General features: G+C 40.4%; 1 protein-coding gene across 11 annotated transcripts in view; it reads left to right on the top strand.

The window, feature by feature from the left end:
- ALMS1 (ALMS1 centrosome and basal body associated protein) overlaps positions 1 to 18997 on the top strand; it is a 259158-nt gene that overhangs the window by 64082 nt on the left and 176079 nt on the right. For 10 of the 11 annotated variants that reach the window (XR_008546450.2, XR_010149365.1, XR_010149367.1 and 7 more), the window contains exons 7-8: positions 1433 to 7546; positions 8641 to 8774. Coding sequence is in view for 5 of the 11 variants with exons in the window: in XM_016948786.3 (XP_016804275.3) it covers positions 1433 to 7546; positions 8641 to 8774 (6248 nt within the window). In the remaining 6 variants the exon portion in view is untranslated. The remainder of the gene's footprint in view (positions 1 to 1432; positions 7547 to 8640; positions 8775 to 18997) is intronic. The other variant, XM_016948790.4, reaches the window with a different exon arrangement.

Here is an 18997-nt window from a genome sequence, read left to right as displayed (position 1 = left end):
GAGTTAATACTTGATACTTCTAGTTCTTTACTTTGAAATTCACTCCTCAACCCATTTCATTCTATATTCAGCTCCTTTGAAGCTCGTCAGTGGCCACAGAAAGCCAGTCAGTTGTAGTGGAAAGAGCTCAGAATTTGGATTTAGAGTTTAAGGGTTAAAGTACCAGTTTTTGTCACTTACCCACCTACAATTCTAGAAAAACTATGTATCTTTGCACTTAAAATGTGGTCTGAGGACCAATAACATTGGGCATCCCTGGGGAGCTTGTTAGAAATGCAGAATTTCAGGTCCCACCCAGACCTACTGAGTCAGAATCTGCAAGTTAACAAGATCCCAACATTGAGAAGCACTGTTACATGGTCATCTTTGCAACTCGGTTTCCCTATACATAAAGAATAGATAATACTTGCTCTATATATCAATCATCTTAACACCATCTGACACATCATATGTTTTACCAATTTATTGTCAGCCTCCTCCTGCTAGAATACAAATTAGCTCTGTGAGGTAGGGATTTGTCTGTTTGTTTATTGCTTGCTGTATGTAGAACAGTGCCTGGCACATAGTAAGCATTCATGTATTTTGAATGAACAATGAATGAATGCACAGCTTGTCAAATCCTGTCATTTCTGTTGCAGTCACTTACTTTACACTGCTGTTTAAAACTGCTTTCATTTAGAATTATTGTGTTAGTGCACATATAGAACATTTCTATAGAAATGTTTGTTGGATTGTGCAACCTAGATTTTTACATTCCCTTCTCACTCATCTTGAAAACTTTAAAACTGTAAACAATTTGCCATGCCATACGGAATTAAGTTAAAACTCTTCAGAGTAACCTTTAGAGTCTTTTTCAGTTTTATGTACTTAAATATATATATATTATACAGGGTGCATTTGTTGGGAGAGTCCTTCAAACTCACTGCACGCATAGCATCCCTCTAGGCCATATTGTACTGCCCCTGTGGGACTTGGGGGCAAGAGGAACCCGTGAAAATAAGCTGATGAGCCTTTGCTGTACCAGGGATCATAAAGTCTTTCGTCTCTGACTGAAGACCTTATGTCTTCTGCCAGCCTGCAAGACACAATAACAGATTGTAAGTAGGGTGAAATCAAATCCTAGACCCAATAGCATTATCCCATCTCATTGAAAATTCTCTTAAAAATCCAAGTTGTAAGATCCATATAATATTTCATCCACTGGATATACTGTTGTTTATAACCATTACTCTTGTTGTTGAAGATTTAAAATGTTTTTACTTTAGTTTTCTAATTAATATCTTTGTGTGCAAATATTTATCTCCTTTGATGGCTGTTTCCTTAGGATTCATTTCTAGAAGCTTTTTAAAGGCTCAAAGCTGGCTTTTTTCCAGCACATAGAATTTTAAAATAGAAAATTTTATATACTATTAACAAATCTCTTTTTCTTTAGGAGACACTTCTAAAGGAGGCATAGCTAAGGTTACTCAATCCAACTTGAAGTCAGGCATCACTACCACTCCTGTTGATTCAGACATTGGATCTCATTTATCCTTGTCCCTTGAGGACCTGTCTCAGTTGGCTGTAAGTTCTCTTCTAGAAACTACTACTGGTCAACACACTGCTGATACTCTCAACCAAAAGACATTAGCAGATACTCATCTAACTGAAGAGACTCTGAAAGTCACAGCTATTCCTGAACCAGCTGACCAGAAGACTGCAACACCAACAGTACTCTCTAGTTCCCACTCACATAGGGGGAAGCCCAGCATTTTCTACCAGCAGGGCTTGCCAGACAGTCATCTAACTGAAGAGGCTTTGAAAGTTTCAGCTGCTCCTGGACTAGCTGATCAGACAACTGGCATGTCAACTCTAACCTCTACTTCCTACTCACATAGAGAGAAGCCTGGTACTTTTTACCAACAAGAGTTACCAGAGAGTAACTTAACTGAAGAGCCTTTGGAAGTTTCAGCTGCTCCTGGCCCAGTGGAGCAGAAGACGGGAATACCTACAGTATCCTCTACATCCCACTCACATGGAGAGGACCTCCTCTTTTTCTATCGACAGACCTTGCCAGATGGTCATCTAACTGATCAGGCTCTGAAAGTTTCAGCTGTGTCTGGACCAGCCGACCAGAAGACTGGGACAGCAACAGTACTCTCTACTCCCCACTCACATAGAGAGAAGCCTGGTATTTTTTACCAACAAGAGTTCGCAGACAGTCATCAAACTGAAGAGACTCTTACTAAAGTTTCAGCCACTCCTGGACCAGCTGACCAGAAGACTGAGATACCAGCAGTACAGTCTAGTTCTTACTCACAAAGAGAAAAGCCTAGTATTTTGTACCCACAGGAGTTAGCAGACAGTCATCTACCTGAAGAAGGTCTGAAAGTTTCAGCTATTGCTGGACCAGCTGACCAGAAGACTGGCCTACCAACAGTACCCTCTAGTGCATACTCACACAGAGAGAAGCTCCTTGTTTTCTACCAACAGGCCTTGCTGGACAGCCATCTACCCGAAGAGGCTCTGAAAGTTTCAGCTGTTTCTGGACCAGCTGACAGAAAGACTGGGACACCAACTGTAACCTCTACTTCCTCTGCATCCTCTTCACTTGGAGAAAAGCCCAGTGCTTTCTATCAGCAGACCTTACCCAATAGTCATCTAACTGAAGAGGCTCTGAAAGTATCAGTTGTTCCTGGACCAGGTGATCAGAAGACTGGGATACCCTCAGCACCATCTAGTTTCTACTCACACAGAGAGAAGCCCATTATTTTTTCCCAGCAGACCCTGCCAGACTTTCTTTTCCCTGAAGAAGCTCTGAAGGTTTCAGCTGTTTCTGTATTGGCTGCCCAGAAGACTGGGACACCAACAGTGTCCTCTAATTCTCACTCACATAGCGAGAAATCTAGTGTTTACTACCAGCAAGAGTTGCCAGACAGTGATCTACCTAGAGAATCTCTGAAAATGTCTGCTATTCCTGGACTGACTGACCAGAAGACTGTCCCAACACCAACAATACCTTCAGGTTCCTTCTCACATAGAGAGAAGCCCAGTATTTTCTATCAACAGGAGTTGCCAGATAGTTATGCAACTGAAAAGGCTCTGAAAGTTTCAACTGGCCCTGGACCAGCTGACCAGAAGACTGAGATACCAGCAGTACAGTCTAGTTCTTACCCACAGAGGGAGGAGAAGCCTAGTGTTTTGTACCCACAGGTGTTATCAGACAGTCATCTACCTGAAGAGAGTCTGAAAGTTTCAGCCTTCCCTGGACCAGCTGACCAGATGACTGACACACCAGCAGTACCGTCTACTTTCTACTCACAAAGAGAGAAGCCTGGTATTTTCTACCAACAGACCTTGCCAGAGAGTCATCTGCCTAAAGAGGCTCTGAAAATTTCAGTAGCTCCTGGACTAGCAGACCAGAAGACTGGCACACCAACTGTAACCTCAACCTCCTACTCACAACATAGAGAAAAGCCCAGCATTTTCCACCAGCAGGCCTTGCCAGGTACTCATATACGTGAAGAGGCTCAGAAAGTTTCAGCTGTTACTGGACCAGGTAACCAGAAGACTTGGATACCAAGAGTACTTTCTACCTTCTACTCACAAAGAGAGAAACCTGGTATTTTCTATCAACAGACGTTGCCAGGTAGTCACATACCTGAAGAGGCACAGAAAGTTTCACCTGTTCTTGGACCAGCTGACCAGAAGACTGGGACACCAACTTCAACCTCTGCTTCTTACTCACACACAGAGAAGCCTGGTATTTTCTACCAACAGGTCTTGCCAGATAATCATCCAACTGAAGAGGCTCTGAAAATTTCAGTTGCCTCTGAACCAGTTGACCAGACAACTGGCACACCAGCTGTAACCTCTACTTCCTACTCACAATATAGAGAGAAGCCCAGCATTTTCTACCAACAGTCGTTGCCAAGTAGTCATCTAACTGAAGAGGCTAAGAATGTTTCAGCGGTTCCTGGACCAGCTGACCAGAAGACTGTGATACCAATTTTACCCTCTACTTTCTACTCACACACAGAGAAGTCTGGTGTTTTCTACCAACAGGTCTTGCCACATAGTCATCCAACTGAAGAGGCTCTGAAAATTTCAGTTGCCCCTGAACCAGTTGACCAGACAACTGGCACACCAACTGTAACCTCTACTTCCTACTCACAACATAGAGAGAAGCCGAGTATTTTCTACCAACAGTCGTTGCCAGGTAGTCATCTAACTGAAGAGGCTAAGAACGTTTCAGCGGTTCCTGGACCAGCTGACCAGAAGACTGGGATACCAACTTTACCCTCTACTTTCTACTCACACACAGAGAAGCCTGGTAGTTTCTACCAACAGGTCTTGCCACATAGTCATCTACCTGAAGAGGCTTTGGAAGTTTCAGTTGCTCCTGGACCAGTTGACCAGACGATTGGCACACCAACTGTAACCTCTCCTTCCAGCTCATTTGGAGAGAAGCCCATTGTTATCTACAAACAGGCCTTTCCAGATGGTCATCTACCTGAAGAGTCTCTGAAAGTTTCAGTTGCTCCTGGACCAGTTGGCCAGACAACTGGCGCACCAACTATAACCTCTCCTTCCTACTCACAACATAGAGCAAAGTCTGGCAGTTTCTACCAACTGGCATTGCTAGGTAGTCAAATACCTGAAGAGGCTCTCAGAGTTTCTTCTGCTCCTGGACCAGCTGACCAGACAACTGGCATACCAACCATAACCTCTACTTCCTACTCATTTGGAGAGAAGCCGATTGTTAACTACAAACAGGCCTTTCCAGATGGTCATCTACCTGAAGAGGCTCTGAAAGTTTCCATTGTTTCTGGACCTACTGAAAAAAAGACTGACATACCAGCAGGACCTTTAGGTTCCAGTGCACTTGGAGAGGAGCCCATTACTTTCTACCGGCAGGCTCTGCTAGACAGTCCTCTAAATAAAGAGGTTGTGAAAGTTTCAGCTGCTCCTGGACCAGCTGACCAGAAAACTGAGACATTACTGGTACATTCTACTACCTACTCAAATAGGGGGAAGCCTGTCATTTTCTACCAACAGACCCTATCAGATAGTCATTTACCTGAAGAAGCTCTGAAAGTTCCACCTGTTCCTGGACCAGATGCCCAGAAGACTGAGACACCATCAGTATCCTCTAGTTTATACTCATATAGAGAGAAGCCCATTGTCTTCTACCAACAGGCCCTGCCAGACAGTCAGCTAACTCAAGAAGCTCTGAAAGTTTCAGCTGTTCCTCAACCAGCTGACCAGAAGACTGGGTTATCTACTGTAACTTCCTCTTTCTATTCACTTACAGAGAAGCCTAATATTCCTTACCAGCAAGAGTTGCCAGATAGTCATCTAACTGAAAAGGCTCTGAAAGTTTCATATGTTCCTGGACCAGCTGACCAGAAGACTGGGGTATCGACAGTAACCTCTACTTCCTACTCACACAGAGAGAAGCCCATTATTTCCTACCAGCGAGAGTTGCCGCATTTTACTGAAGCAGGTTTGAAAATTTTAAGAGTTCCTGGACCAGCTGACCGGAAGACTGGAATAAACATCCTGCTCTCTAATTCCTACCCACAGAGAGAGCACTCTGTCATTTCTTATGAGCAGGAGTTGCCAGATCTTACTGAAGTAACTTTGAAAGCAGTAGGGGTTCCTGGGCCTGCTGACCGGAAGACTGGGATACAAATAGCATCCTCTAGTTCCTACTCAAATAGAGAGAAGGCCAGTATTTTTCATCAGCAGGAGTTGCCAGATGTTACTGAAGAAGCTTTAAGTGTTTTTGTTGTTCCTGGACAAGGTGACCGGAAGACTGAGATACCAACAGTACCTTTAAGTTACTACTCACGTAGAGAGAAGCCCAGTGTTATCTCTCAACAGGTGTTGCCAGACAGTCATCTCACAGAAGAGGCTCTGAAAGTTTCACCTGTTTCTATACCAGTAGAGCAGAAGACTGGGATACCAATAGGACTGTCTAGTTCCTACTCACATTCGCATAAAGAGAAACTCAAGATTTCAACTGTGCATATACCAGATGACCAGAAAACTCAGTTTCCAGCAGCTACCCTTAGTTCCTACTCACAAATAGAGAAGCCCAAGATTTCAACTGTGATTGGACCAAATGACCAGAAGACTCCATCCCAGACAGCTTTTCATAGTTCCTATTCTCAAACAGTAAAGCCCAATATTTTATTTCAACAGCAGTTGCCAGATAGAGATCAAAGTAAAGGTATTCTAAAGATTTCAGCTGTCCCTGAACTAACTGATGTGAATACTGGAAAACCAGTATCTCTCTCTAGTTCTTATTTTCACAGAGAGAAATCGAATATTTTCAGTCCACAGGAATTGCCAGGTAGACATGTAACTGAAGATGTGCTGAAGGTTTCAACAATTCCTGGACCAGCTGGCCAGAAAACAGTATTACCAACAGCTCTTCCTAGTTCCTTTTCACATCGAGAGAAACCAGATATTTTCTATCAAAAGGATTTGCCAGATAGACATCTAACTGAAGATGCTCTAAAGATCTCAAGTGCTCTTGGGCAAGCTGATCAAATTACTGGATTACAAACAGTTCCCTCTGGTACTTACTCACATGGTGAGAATCACAAGCTTGTTTCAGAACATGTCCAAAGGCTAATAGATAGTTTGAATTCTTCTGACTCCAGTGTTAGCTCAAATAATGTGCTTTTAAATTCTCAGGCTGATGACAGAGTTGTAATAAATAAACCAGAATCTGCAGGTTTTAGAGATGTTGGCTCTGAAGAAATCCAGGATGCAGAAAATAGTTCTAAAACTCTTAAGGAAATTCGGACACTTTTGATGGAGGCAGAAAATATGGCACTGAAACGATGCAATTTTCCTGCTCCCCTTGCCCCTTTCAGAGATATTAGTGATGTTTCATTTATACAGTCTAAGAAGGTGGTTTGCTTCAAAGAACCCTCTTCCACGGGTGTATCTAATGGTGATTTGTTTCAGAGACAGCCATTCACAGAGGAAAGCCCAAGCAGCAGGTGCATACAGAAGGATATTGGCACACAGACGAATTTGAAATGCCGGAGAGGCATTGAAAATTGGGAGTTTATTAGTTCAACTACAGTTAGAAGTCCTCTACAGGAAGCAGAGAGCAAAGTCAGTATGGCATTAGAAGAAACTCTTAGGCAATATCAAGCAGCCAAATCTGTAACGAGGTCTGAACCTGAAGGGTGTAGTGGAACCATTGGGAATAAAATTATTATCCCTATGATGACTGTCATAAAAAGTGATTCAAGTAGTGATGCCAGTGATGGAAATGGTTCCTGCTCGTGGGACAGTAATTTACCAGAGTCTTTGGAATCAGTTTCTGATGTTCTTCTAAACTTCTTTCCATATGTTTCACCCAAGACAAGTATAACAGATAGCAGAGAGGAAGAGGGTGTGTCAGAGAGTGAGGATGGTGGTGGTAGCAGTGTAGATTCACTGGCTGCACATGTGAAAAACCTTTTGCAATGTGAATCCTCACTGAATCATGCTAAAGAAATACTCAGAAATGCAGAGGAAGAGGAAAGCCGGGTACGAGCACATGGTAAGAAGAAAGGTTCAGGCTTATAAACGTTATAGTTTAATAATGTGTTTAAAGTTAGATATTTATGTTTTGAGGAAGCTTAGCCAATGAAAAATACAAGCAAGACCAAGAAAAAAAATGAAGTTAGATATTTGGAGTTCTAAATGTATTTTCCAATAGAATTGTTAGAATGACTATATTTCTTCTAACAATCCATAAAAAGCCTATTTAACCAATAATGTAGTTAAGTTACAGTATTAATAGTACCAGCCTGGGTTTAGGTTCTTGTTCTTAGGAGAAGTAGATTCTGATGTATGAAAGAGAGTAAAGAGGTCGCTTGGGCTCCTGAGCTCCTAAAGCTATCACGTTTCTCTAATCCTCCGATTATAGTATCCTTATTCTGAAGGCAGAAAGAGCCTCCAATTTGCTGTGCTCTAAATTGCTTTTTGTCCTAAAACTACATATATTTTCTCTTTCCCTTTTCTAATAAAACTCTTGGTGTTGATCTCAGACATTTGAAAAAAAAATCAATGTATTTTATACTAAAACTTGGGTTAGAGGTTTAAAAGAGAATATTTACAAATCTCATTAATTTCTAATAGAATTCCATTAAAAACAAAAATCTGTAAGACAATATGGGGAATATATTTTAGGAGGCAATTTAAAAGCAATTTAGGCCTACCTAGAAATCGTCCCTTGAGGTTAACTTCCTACGCTGTTCCTTGCACATTTTTATTCTACAAAAAAACCTCCAAGTTGTATTTATTACTTTTAAATATCAGCTGTCATGGAATTATGAGTAATTGTAGCAGGAACTAAAGGGAGAGGTAAAGAAACTCATGATTAGAAGGAGGATTAAGATAAATATGACTGATTAGCAGATTTAAAGTAGCTTTTTTGTAGAATTATCTATAGAGCATGGCTTAAGAAAATCAGACTTTGCAGTGAAAGGATCTCTGTCAAGAATTTCTAATAGGTTGTCATAATTGAGAAGAAGACATACTAAGCATTGCAGTGGGTATTAAATTGCATATATTGATGATCTTCTGTGTTGCAATTGTTGACAAATTATCACTTTTGCATTGTATTATCTCAAGTGTATGCTTTCTCTCCAGCCTGGAATCTGAAGTTCAATTTAGCACATGATTGTGGATACTCCATTTCAGAATTAAATGAAGATGACAGGAGGAAAGTAGAAGAGATCAAGGCAGAGTTATTTGGTCATGGAAGAACAACTGACTTGTCCAAGGTATAAAAGAAATCTGGAAATGAAGAAAGTAAATATGAAAGAATGGGTGATGGAATTAGGATCTCTTACTTGGGCATCAGTTGAGTTGCTGATAATATTTGGCTAAAGCCTTTTTTGGTTTTGTTTTTGAGACAGTCTTGCTCTGTTGCCCAGGCTGAAGTGCAGCAGTGCAATCACAGGTCACTGCAGCCTTGAACTCTTAGACTCAAGGAATCCTCCCACCTCAGCCTCTCAGGTAGCTGGGACCACATGTGTGTACCACCCTGCTCGGCTAATTTTTATATTTTTGGCAGAGACAGGGTCTCTACGTTGCCCAGGCTGGTCTTGAACGCTTGGATTCAAGCGATCCTCTTGCCTTGGCCTCCCAAAATGCTGGGATTACAGGCATGAGCCACTGTGCCTAGGCAGGCATCTTAATTTTTCAAAAGTTAAGATATAAGTATTAGATTCTTACAGTCTAGATATGTTAAGTTTTTATTGATTCCAAATTCATATTTTGAAAAATTTATCTTCTTAGAAAAATAAGAACTGATTTGCTTGTTTTATCAATTTTTTTTAGAACAGAGAAGACTAAATGTCACCCTTATTTTCTCTTGAAAGTGGTATCTTGAAATCCAGCTATTTTCAAATGTTTATTTTAAATACTTGAGTACACAGCTATAATAGCTTATGTATAAATGGCTTTCATTTTAATAGTACATATTTTCCTTCTATTAACTATTTCATATGTAGAAAAGAGTATATATGAATCATTTATGTAAAGAATAGCAGCAAGTAAAAATAATTCCCATATATTGACTATCGAGCTTGAGAAATAGAACATTACCAAATACTGTTGAAGTTCTTTGTTTCTCCTTTCCCAGTCATATCTTTTTTATTTATTTTGATATATAATGATTTTCCTTCTCTTCAGTATGGTTTTGAACTCTAAGATGGAATCAATATGATGCATATTCTTTTGAGAACTAGGTGTTTCACACAGTGTTAGGGTTTTGAGCTGCTTCTACGTAGATGTGCAGAGTTTTCATTTGTTCCTTATTACTGTACAGTATTCCAGTGTGTGATTACATGATAATTTATTCTTTCTCCTGTGGATAAGGCATTTTGTCTGCTATTTTGCACAGTAATAGGGTATAATAATGGCTATCGTAGAGGGTTTTGGTGTGGATTATGTGAGATAATGCCTATAAAATGCTTAGTAGAACGTGTGATGTCTAGTTAGTACTCAATAACTGGCAGCTATTATTACTATTATTAATCCTGAAAGAATTGATATAGCTATCATGCAAGGATTTCATGGCCTGATTCATACAAAGTTTCTTAGAAAACTATTCTCCAGTGATATAGTTTATTTGGATTATCTCAATTTTGGAAAAGTGTTTGAAAAGTACAAATTAGATTGGATTTTAGGTTTTACATATATGCTTGTGAAAAACAAAATTGACAAAATAATAAGAATAATAAAATGGGCAATTGGTTGTCTTAGCACCATTTGTATATATGCTGCCAAAGTGAGCACTATCCTAGCATCATTTGTTTAAAAGTACATAGTTTTCTCAGTGATCTGTGTTTCCCTATTTTTAAAAATTATTTTCTTGCGTTCATATTTCCAGATCCCTCAGCAAGCAAGTTGCCTTCCTTTGGGTAGACTCTGGTTTGTCTGTGTTTTTCTTAAAATAAGGTGTCCTGAATTAGATGAAACACAATTTCACTTCTGATCTGACCAGCATGAAGTATATTCAGTAATTCTCTTTCTGTCAATGTACTGTGAGATCTTTAATGGTCACAGCATAATTGGGCATTAAAAAAAACCATGTACTGCTTTCAAAACTTAAAGCTGTAGGAAAAAAGCAAAGCAAAACAAACCAAACAAAAACCGTGAACTGCTGCCAAGATTCCTATTCTCATTTCTTGTATCTATATAATACTTTTTAAAAAATCTTCTTATTTTTGAGACAGAGTCTCACTTTATTGCCCAGGCTGGACTGCACTGGCATGATCTTGGCTCACTGCAACTTCTACATCCCAGGTTCAAGTGATTCTCCTGCCTCAGCCTCCCGGGTAGCTGGGATTACAGCTGTGTGAGTGGCGCATGACACCACATCCAGCTGATCTTTGTATTTTTAGTAGAGATGGGGTTTCACTATGTTGGCCAGGCTGGTCTTGAACTCCTGACCTCAAGTGATCCGCCCACCTCGGCCTCCCAAAATGCTGGGATTACAGGCCATTACGCCTCGCCCTATGTAATACTTTTTAACTCTCCTGTATTTCTTTTTATTGCTTTTATATCAGTGTTCAAGCCTATTGGAATGATTTTTAATCAAATTTGATCATTTATTTTATTAAAATATCCCTTTCAGCTTTGTGCCATTTATATATTAGATAAGTATTTTTATCCAAATTAGCAATAAAAATGTTTACTAAGGGCTATGGATAAAAAGTCTAAAACTTTTGGCTGGGTGCGGTGGCTCATGCCTGTAATCCTAGCACTTTGGGAAGCTGAGGTGGGTGGATCACTTGAGGTCAGGAGTTCGAGACCAGCCTGGCCAACGTGGTGAAAAGCCGTCTCTACTAAAAATACAAAAATTACCTGGGTGTCATGGTGCATGCCTGTAATCCTAGCTACTCGGGAAGCTGAGGCAGGAGAATTGCTTGAACCTGGGAGGTGGAGATTGTAGTGAGCCGAAGATTGTGCCAGTGCACTCCAGCCTAGGCGACAGAGGGAGACTTTGTCTCAAAAAAAAAAAAAAAAAAAAAAGTCTAAAACTTTTGAATAAGATTACTCTCACACCTATGTTGAGTACTTCACTATACTGTCATTCAACCATCTTGTGTTTCACCATCTTATGATTGACTTTTTTCAGTCTATTAACTGAGTAGTTGCGAAATAGTGTTTGTCTAGATATGCCTTGTTCTTAGGGAACCCATATTGGCCACACTGTGTACGGTTTTGGACCTTTTATTTTTTTTAACTTAAATATATTAGGATTTCCCTTTAAAACTTCTCTAAAAGCATAATTTCACAGGTATGTAATATCCCATTGTATGAACATAACAATTTATTCACTACCCTACTGTTGGACATTTATTCATTCATTCCAAAAATACATATTGAATGCCTGATATGCGCCATCACTCATCTATAGCCTGAGGACACACCACTGAACAAAATAGACAAACATTTCTTCATGATGAGCTTACATTAAGGAAGAGTATATGAATAACAACCAAACAAGTAAAATAAATGTCAGATGGTGGGATAAGAGCCAGGGAGACAAAGCAGAACGGTCAACACAGAACCTGAGAAAGAGGTATTGAATTAAATATCTGAGTAAGGTGAGAAAGTAAGGCAGTTAACAGTGACAAGAGCATTCCAGACAGAAATAGCATGCACACAGTTGCTGAGGTAAAGTGTGTGAAAGGAAAGGGAGTGTTAAAGGAAAGGGAGGAGGCCAGTGTGTTTGGAGAGTGAGAGTGAAAGGGAGAAGACTAGATTGTGGAAGGCAGTGGTTCTTGACAGGGGTAGTAAATGCCTCCCAAAGAGATATTTTGGAAAATTATGTGATTTTTCTTGGGTCATCACTGTAATTGGGGATTGTTTCTGGAATGCAGTAGATAGGTGTCAGGTATGTTACTATTTCTATAATGTACAAGACAGTTCCACACAATGAAGAGTTGTCCCTTGTCACATACAGCTTTTGAATGTCCCTGTAGATATTAATGTTGATGAAAAACCTGTTATAAATTACTTCAGTGTTTCTCATGTTTTAAATGATTTTTTTTTTTTAGTATAGGGTGTTTCTTCTGTTTTTTCTTTCTTTCATGACTGACATTTTTGAAGAGTACAACCTAGTTACTTTGCAGATTTCCCTCAAATTGAATTTATCTGGTGTTTTATCATGATTTGATTCAGATTTGATTTTTATGTAGGAAAGCCACAGAAGTGATGTGCTTTTCATGCTTGTCAGGAGGCACATTATGTTGATTTGTCTCAATACTTGTAATGTTAACTCATACCACTTAGTTAAGGTGGTATCTGCTGGTTTGTGTGTTTTACATATTAATTAATAAGTTAATAAATATTAGGGAGAGTTTCTTTGAGACTGTAAATATCTCTAGTTTAGGATCTAGTGTTTATACTTGCCTGAATAATTTATTAATAAAATAGCTTTAATTTGGTTATTGAAAAAAATTCTGTCATTGCTTCAACATTCATTCATTGGAATTCTGTGGTAAGTTAAAAGTGTCCCTTCTCCATTTATTTATTTATATCATTATGGACTCTTGGATTTTTCTTTTACTCAAAGGGTCACAACCTATCACTATCATTGTTTATTTTGATACTCAAATTATCCCACACTTGCCCACTGGAACCATTTTAAGCTGGTTCCTGTGTGTTCTCATGATCCCATCATTTCATGAGCATTCACCCACTTTCTGAGCTAGGAAGACACTCTAGGAATATCTTATATTTTCTTTTCACCAACCCTAGAGCTGTCCATTTCTCCAAGGGGCGCTGGTTCTTTTTAGCAGAGAGTGGCATGTAGAAACTAAGATCTGTATGCTTGGTGTGCTTATTGATACTATGATGCTGTTGCCTTTATGCCCTTTCAGCAGACAATGTGTGTGTACATAATTACACACACCCCCCTCTCCCCTGTATGCCTGTTTCCTTATCTATTACTTTTATTGTAAAATGAGAGCTGAGTTTATACTAGTACATCCAATTCCATTCCAGTACTACAGGGTTATTCTAGCCTTTTTTTCTTTCTTTATTTGTAACTCACTTCCCTGATAGTAAGAAACTTGGCTCCCATTATCCTCCATATATTTACTTGTTTAAACTCCCTTGTATGTTTCTCCCTCAGCCCCACTGCTCATCATGCCTGCAACAGATTGAATTTCTTTCCCAGCCCCAACTCTTTCAACCCACAAGTTTTATATGTAACATAATAATTATTATACCATTCCAGATACTTTTAAATTTCCATTATGATTTCTTTCAACAATGAATGGTGATATATTAGGATGATACCTTCAGTGTGCTGAAAGAAAATAAATTATATCTACCTAGAACTGCATGTCAGTGAAAATCTGTTTTAAGAATGTGGTAATATAAAAACGATTTTAGACAAAAACAGTTCATTCAGCACTCATTAAAAAATTCAGGTGGAGACAAGATGGCCAAATAGGGACAGCTCCGGTCTACAGCTCCCAGTGTGAGCAATGCAGAAGACGGGTGATTTCTGCATTTCCATCTGAGGTACCGGGTTCATCTCACTAGGGAGTGCCAGACAGTGGGTGTAGGACAGTGGGTGCAGCGCACCATGCGCGAGCCGAAGCAGGGTGAGGCATTGCCTCACTCGGGAAGTGCAAGGGGTCAGGGAGTTCCCTTTCCTAGTCAAAGAAAGGGGTGACAGATGGCACCTGGAAAATCGCATCACTCCCACCCAAATACTGCGCTTTTCCGACGGGCTTAAAAAACGGCACACCAGGAGATTATATCCCGCACCTGGCTCGGAGGGTCCTACGCCCACGGAGTCTCGCTGATTGCTAGCACAGCAGTCTGAGATCAAACTGCAAGGTGGCAGCGAGGCTGGGGGAGGGGCGCCTGCCATTGCACAGGCTTGATTAGGTAAACAAAGCAGCCGGGAAGCTCGAACTGGGTGGAGCCCACCACAGCTCAAGGAGGCCTGCCTGCCTCTGTAGGCTTCACCTCTGGGGGCAGGGCATAGCCAAACAAAAGGCAGCAGTAACCTCTGCAGACTTAAATGTCCCTGTCTGACAGCTTTGAAGAGAGTAGTGGTTCTCCCAGCACGCAGCTGGAGATCTGAGAACGGGCAGACTGCCTCCTCAAGTGGGTCCCTGACCCCCGAGCAGCCTAACTGGGAGGCACCCCCCAGGAGGGGCAGACTGACCCCTCACACGGCCGGGTACTCCTCTGAGACAAAACTTCAGAGGAATGATCAGGCAGCAGCATTTGCGGTTCACCAATATCCGCTGTTCTACAGCCACTACTGTTGTGCAGCCACCGCTGCTGATACCCAGGCAAACAGGGTCTGGAGCGGACCTCTAGCAAACTCCCAACAGACCTGCAGCTGAGGGTCCTGTCTGTTAGAAGGAAAACTAACAAACAGAAAGGACATCCACACCAAAAACCCATCTGTACGTCACCATCATTAAAGAATAAAGGTAGATAAAACCACAAAGATGCGGAAAAAACAGAGCAGAAAAACTGGAAACTCTAAAAAGCAGAGCACCTCTCCTCCTCCAAAGGAACGCAGCTCCTCACCAGCAACGGAACAAAGCTGGATGGAGAATGACTTTGAAGAGTTGAGAGAAGGCTTCAGACGATCAAACTACTCCGAGCTACAGGAGGAAATTCAAACCAATGGCAAAGAAGTTAAAAACTTTGAAAAAAAATTAGACGAATGGATACCTAGAATAACCAATGCAGAGAAGTCCTTAAAGGAGCTGATGGAGCTAAAAGCAAACGCGCGAGAACTATGTGAAGAATGCAGAAGCCTCAGGAGCTGATGCGATCAACTGGAAGAAAGGGTATCAGTGATGGAAGATGAAATGAGTGAAATGAAGCGAGAAGGGAAGTTTAGAGAAAAAAGAATAAAAAGAAACGAACAAAGCCTCCAAGAAATATGGGACTATGTGAAAAGACCAAATCTACGTCTGATTGGTGTACCTGAAAGTGACAGGGAGAATGGAACCAAGTTGGAAAACACTCTACAGGATATTATCCAGGAGAACTTCCCCAATCTAGCATGGCAGGTCAACATTCAGATTCAGGAAATACAGAGAAGGCCACAAAGATACTCCTCGAGAAGAGCAACTCCAAGACACATAATTGTCAGATTCGCCAAAGTTGAAATGAAGGAAAAAATGTTAAGGACAGCCAGAGAGAAAGGTCGGGTTACCCACAAAGGGAAGCCCATCAAACTAACAGCCCATCTCTCGGCAGAAACTCTACAAGCCAGAAGAGAGTGGGGGCCAATATTCAACATTCTTAAAGAAAAGAATTTTCAACCCAGAATTTCATATCCAGCCAAACTAAGCTTCATAAGCGAAGGAGAAATAAAATCCTTTACAGACAAGCAAATGCTGAGAGATTTTGTCACCACCAGGCCTGCCCTAAAAGAGCTTCTGAAGGAAGCACTAAACATGGAAAGGAACAACTGGTACCAGCCACTGCAAAATCATGCCAAAATGTAAAGACTGTCAAGGCCAGGAAGAAACTGCATCAACGAACGAGCAAAATAACCAGCTAACATCATAATGACAGGACCACATTCACACATAACAATATTAACTTTAAATGTAAATGGACTAAATGCTCCAATTAAAAGACAAAGACTGGCAAATTGGATAAAGAGTCAAGACCCATCAGTGTGCTGTATTCAGGAAACCCATCTCATGTGCAGAGACACACATAGGCTCAAAATAAAGAGATGGAGGAAGATCTACCAAGCAAATGGAAAACAAAAAAAGGCAGGGGTTGCAATCCTAGTCTCTGATAAAACAAACTTTAAACCAACAAAGATTGAAAGAGACAAAGAAGGCCATTACATAATGGTAAAGGGATCAATTCAACAAGAAGAACTAACTATCCTAAATATATGTGCACCCAATACAGGAGCACCCAGATTCATAAAGCAAGTCCTGAGTGACCTACAAAGAGACTTAGACTCCCACACAATAATAATGGGAGACTTTAACACCCCACTGTCAACATTAGACAGATCAACGAGACAGAAAGTTAACAAGGATACCCAGGAATTGAATTCAGCTCTGCACCAAGCAGACCTAATAGACATCTACAGAACTCTCCACCCCAAATCAACAGAGTATACATTTTTTTCAGCACCACACCACACCTATTCCAAAACTGACCACATAGTTGGAAGTAAAGCACTCTCAGCAAACATAAAAGAACAGAAATTATAACAAACTGTCTCTCAGACCACAGGGCAATCAAACTAGAACTCAGGATTCAGAATCTCACTCAAAACCGCTCAACTACATGGAAACTGAACAACCTGCTCCTGAATGACTACTGGGTACATAACGAAATGAAGGCAGAAATAAAGATGTTCTTTGAAACCGACAAGAATAAAGACACAACATACCAGAATCTCTGGGACGCATTCAAAGCAGTGTGTAGAGGGAAATTTATAGCACTAAATGCCCACAACAGAAAGCAGGAAAGATCCAAAATTGACACCCTAACATCACAATTAAAAGAACTAGAGAAGCAAGAGCAAACACATTCAAAAGCTAGCAGAAGGCAAGAAATAACTAAAATCAGAGCAAAACTGAAGGAAATAGAGACACAAAAAACCCTTCAAAAATTAATGAGTCCAGGTGCTGGTTTTTTGAAAAGATCAACAAAATTGATAGACCACTAGCAAGACTAATGAAGAAAAGAGAGAAGAATCAAATAGACACAATTAAAAATGATAAAGGGGATATCGCCACCGATCCCACAGAAATACAAACTACCATCAGAGAATACTACAAACATCTCTACGCAAATAAACTAGAAAATCTAGAAGAAATGGATAAATTCCTCGACACATACACCCTCCCAAGACTAAACCAGGAAGAAGTTGACTCTTTGAATAGACCAATAACAGGATCTGAAATTGAGGCAATAATCAATAGCTTACCAACCAAAAAAAGTCCAGGACCAGATGGATTCACACTGAATTCTACCAGAGGTACAAAGAGGAGCTGGTACCATTCCTTCTGAAAGTATTCCAATCAATAGAAAAAGAGGGAATCCTCCCTAACTCATTTTATGAGGCCAGCATCATCCTGATACCAAAGCCTGGCAGAGACACAACCAAGAAAGAGAATTTTAGACCAATATCCCTGATGAACATTAATGCAAAAATCCTCAATAAAATACTGGCCAACTGAATCCAGCAGCACATCAAAAAGCTTATCCACCATGATCAAGTGGGCTTTATCCCTGGGATGCAAGGCTGGTTCAACATATGCAAATCAATAAACGTAATCCAGCATATAAACAGAAACAAAGATAAAAACCACATGATTATCTCAATAGATGCAGAAAAGGCCTTTGACAAAATTCAACAACACTTCATGCTAGAAACTCTCAATAAATTAGGTATTGATGGGACATATCTCAAAATAATAAGAGCTATCTATGACAAACCCACAGCCAATATCATACTGAATGGGCAAAAACTGGAAGCATTCCCTTTGAAAACTGGCACAAGACAGGGATGCCCTCTCTCACCACTCCTATTCAACATAGTGTTGGAAGTTCTGGCCAGGGCAGTTAGGCAGGAGAAGGAAATAAAGGGTATTCAATTAGGAAAAGAGGAAGTCAAATTGTCCCTGTTTGCAGATGACATGATTGTATATCTAGAAAACCCCATTGTCTCAGCCCAAAATCTCCTTAAGCTGATAAGCAACTTCAGCAAAGTCTCAGGATACAAAATCAATGTACAAAAATCACAAGCATTCTTATACACCAACAACAGACAGAGAGCCAAATCATGAGTGAACTCCCATTCACAATTGCTTCAAAGAGAGTAAAATACCTGGGAATCCAACTTACAAGGGATGGAAGGACTTCTTCAAGGAGAACTACAAACCACTGCTCAATGAAATAAAAGAGGATACAAACAAATGGAAGAACATTCCATGCTCATGGGTACGAAGAATCAATATCGTGAAAATGGCCATACTGCCCAAGGTAATTTATAGATTCAATGCCATCCCCATCAAGCTACCAGTGGTAATTTATAGATTCAATGCCATCCCCATCAAGCTACCAGTGACTTTCTTCACAGAATTGGAAGAAACTACTTTAAAGTTCATATGGAACCAAAAAAGAGCCTGCATCGCCATGTCAATCCTAAGCCAAAATAACAAAGCTGGAGGCATCACGCTACCTGACTTCAAACTATACTACAAGGCTACAGTAACCAGAACAGCATGGTACTGGTACCAAAGCAGAGATATAGATCAATGGAACAGAACAGAGCCCTCAGAAATAATGCCACATATCTACAACCATCTGATCTTTGACAAACCTGACAAAAACAAGCAATGGGGAAAGGATTCCCTATTTAATAAATGGTGCTGGGAAAACTGGCTAGCCATATGTAGAAAGCTGAAACTGGATCCCTTCCTTACACCGTATACAAAAATTAATTCAAGATGGATTAAAGACTTACATG

This window comes from Pan troglodytes, chromosome 12 (assembly GCF_028858775.2).
Source record: "Pan troglodytes isolate AG18354 chromosome 12, NHGRI_mPanTro3-v2.0_pri, whole genome shotgun sequence".
Classification (NCBI taxonomy): Eukaryota; Metazoa; Chordata; class Mammalia; order Primates; family Hominidae; genus Pan; species Pan troglodytes.
The sequence above is the reverse complement of the archived record's forward strand: the minus strand, read 5'-3'. Positions and strand labels throughout refer to the sequence as shown.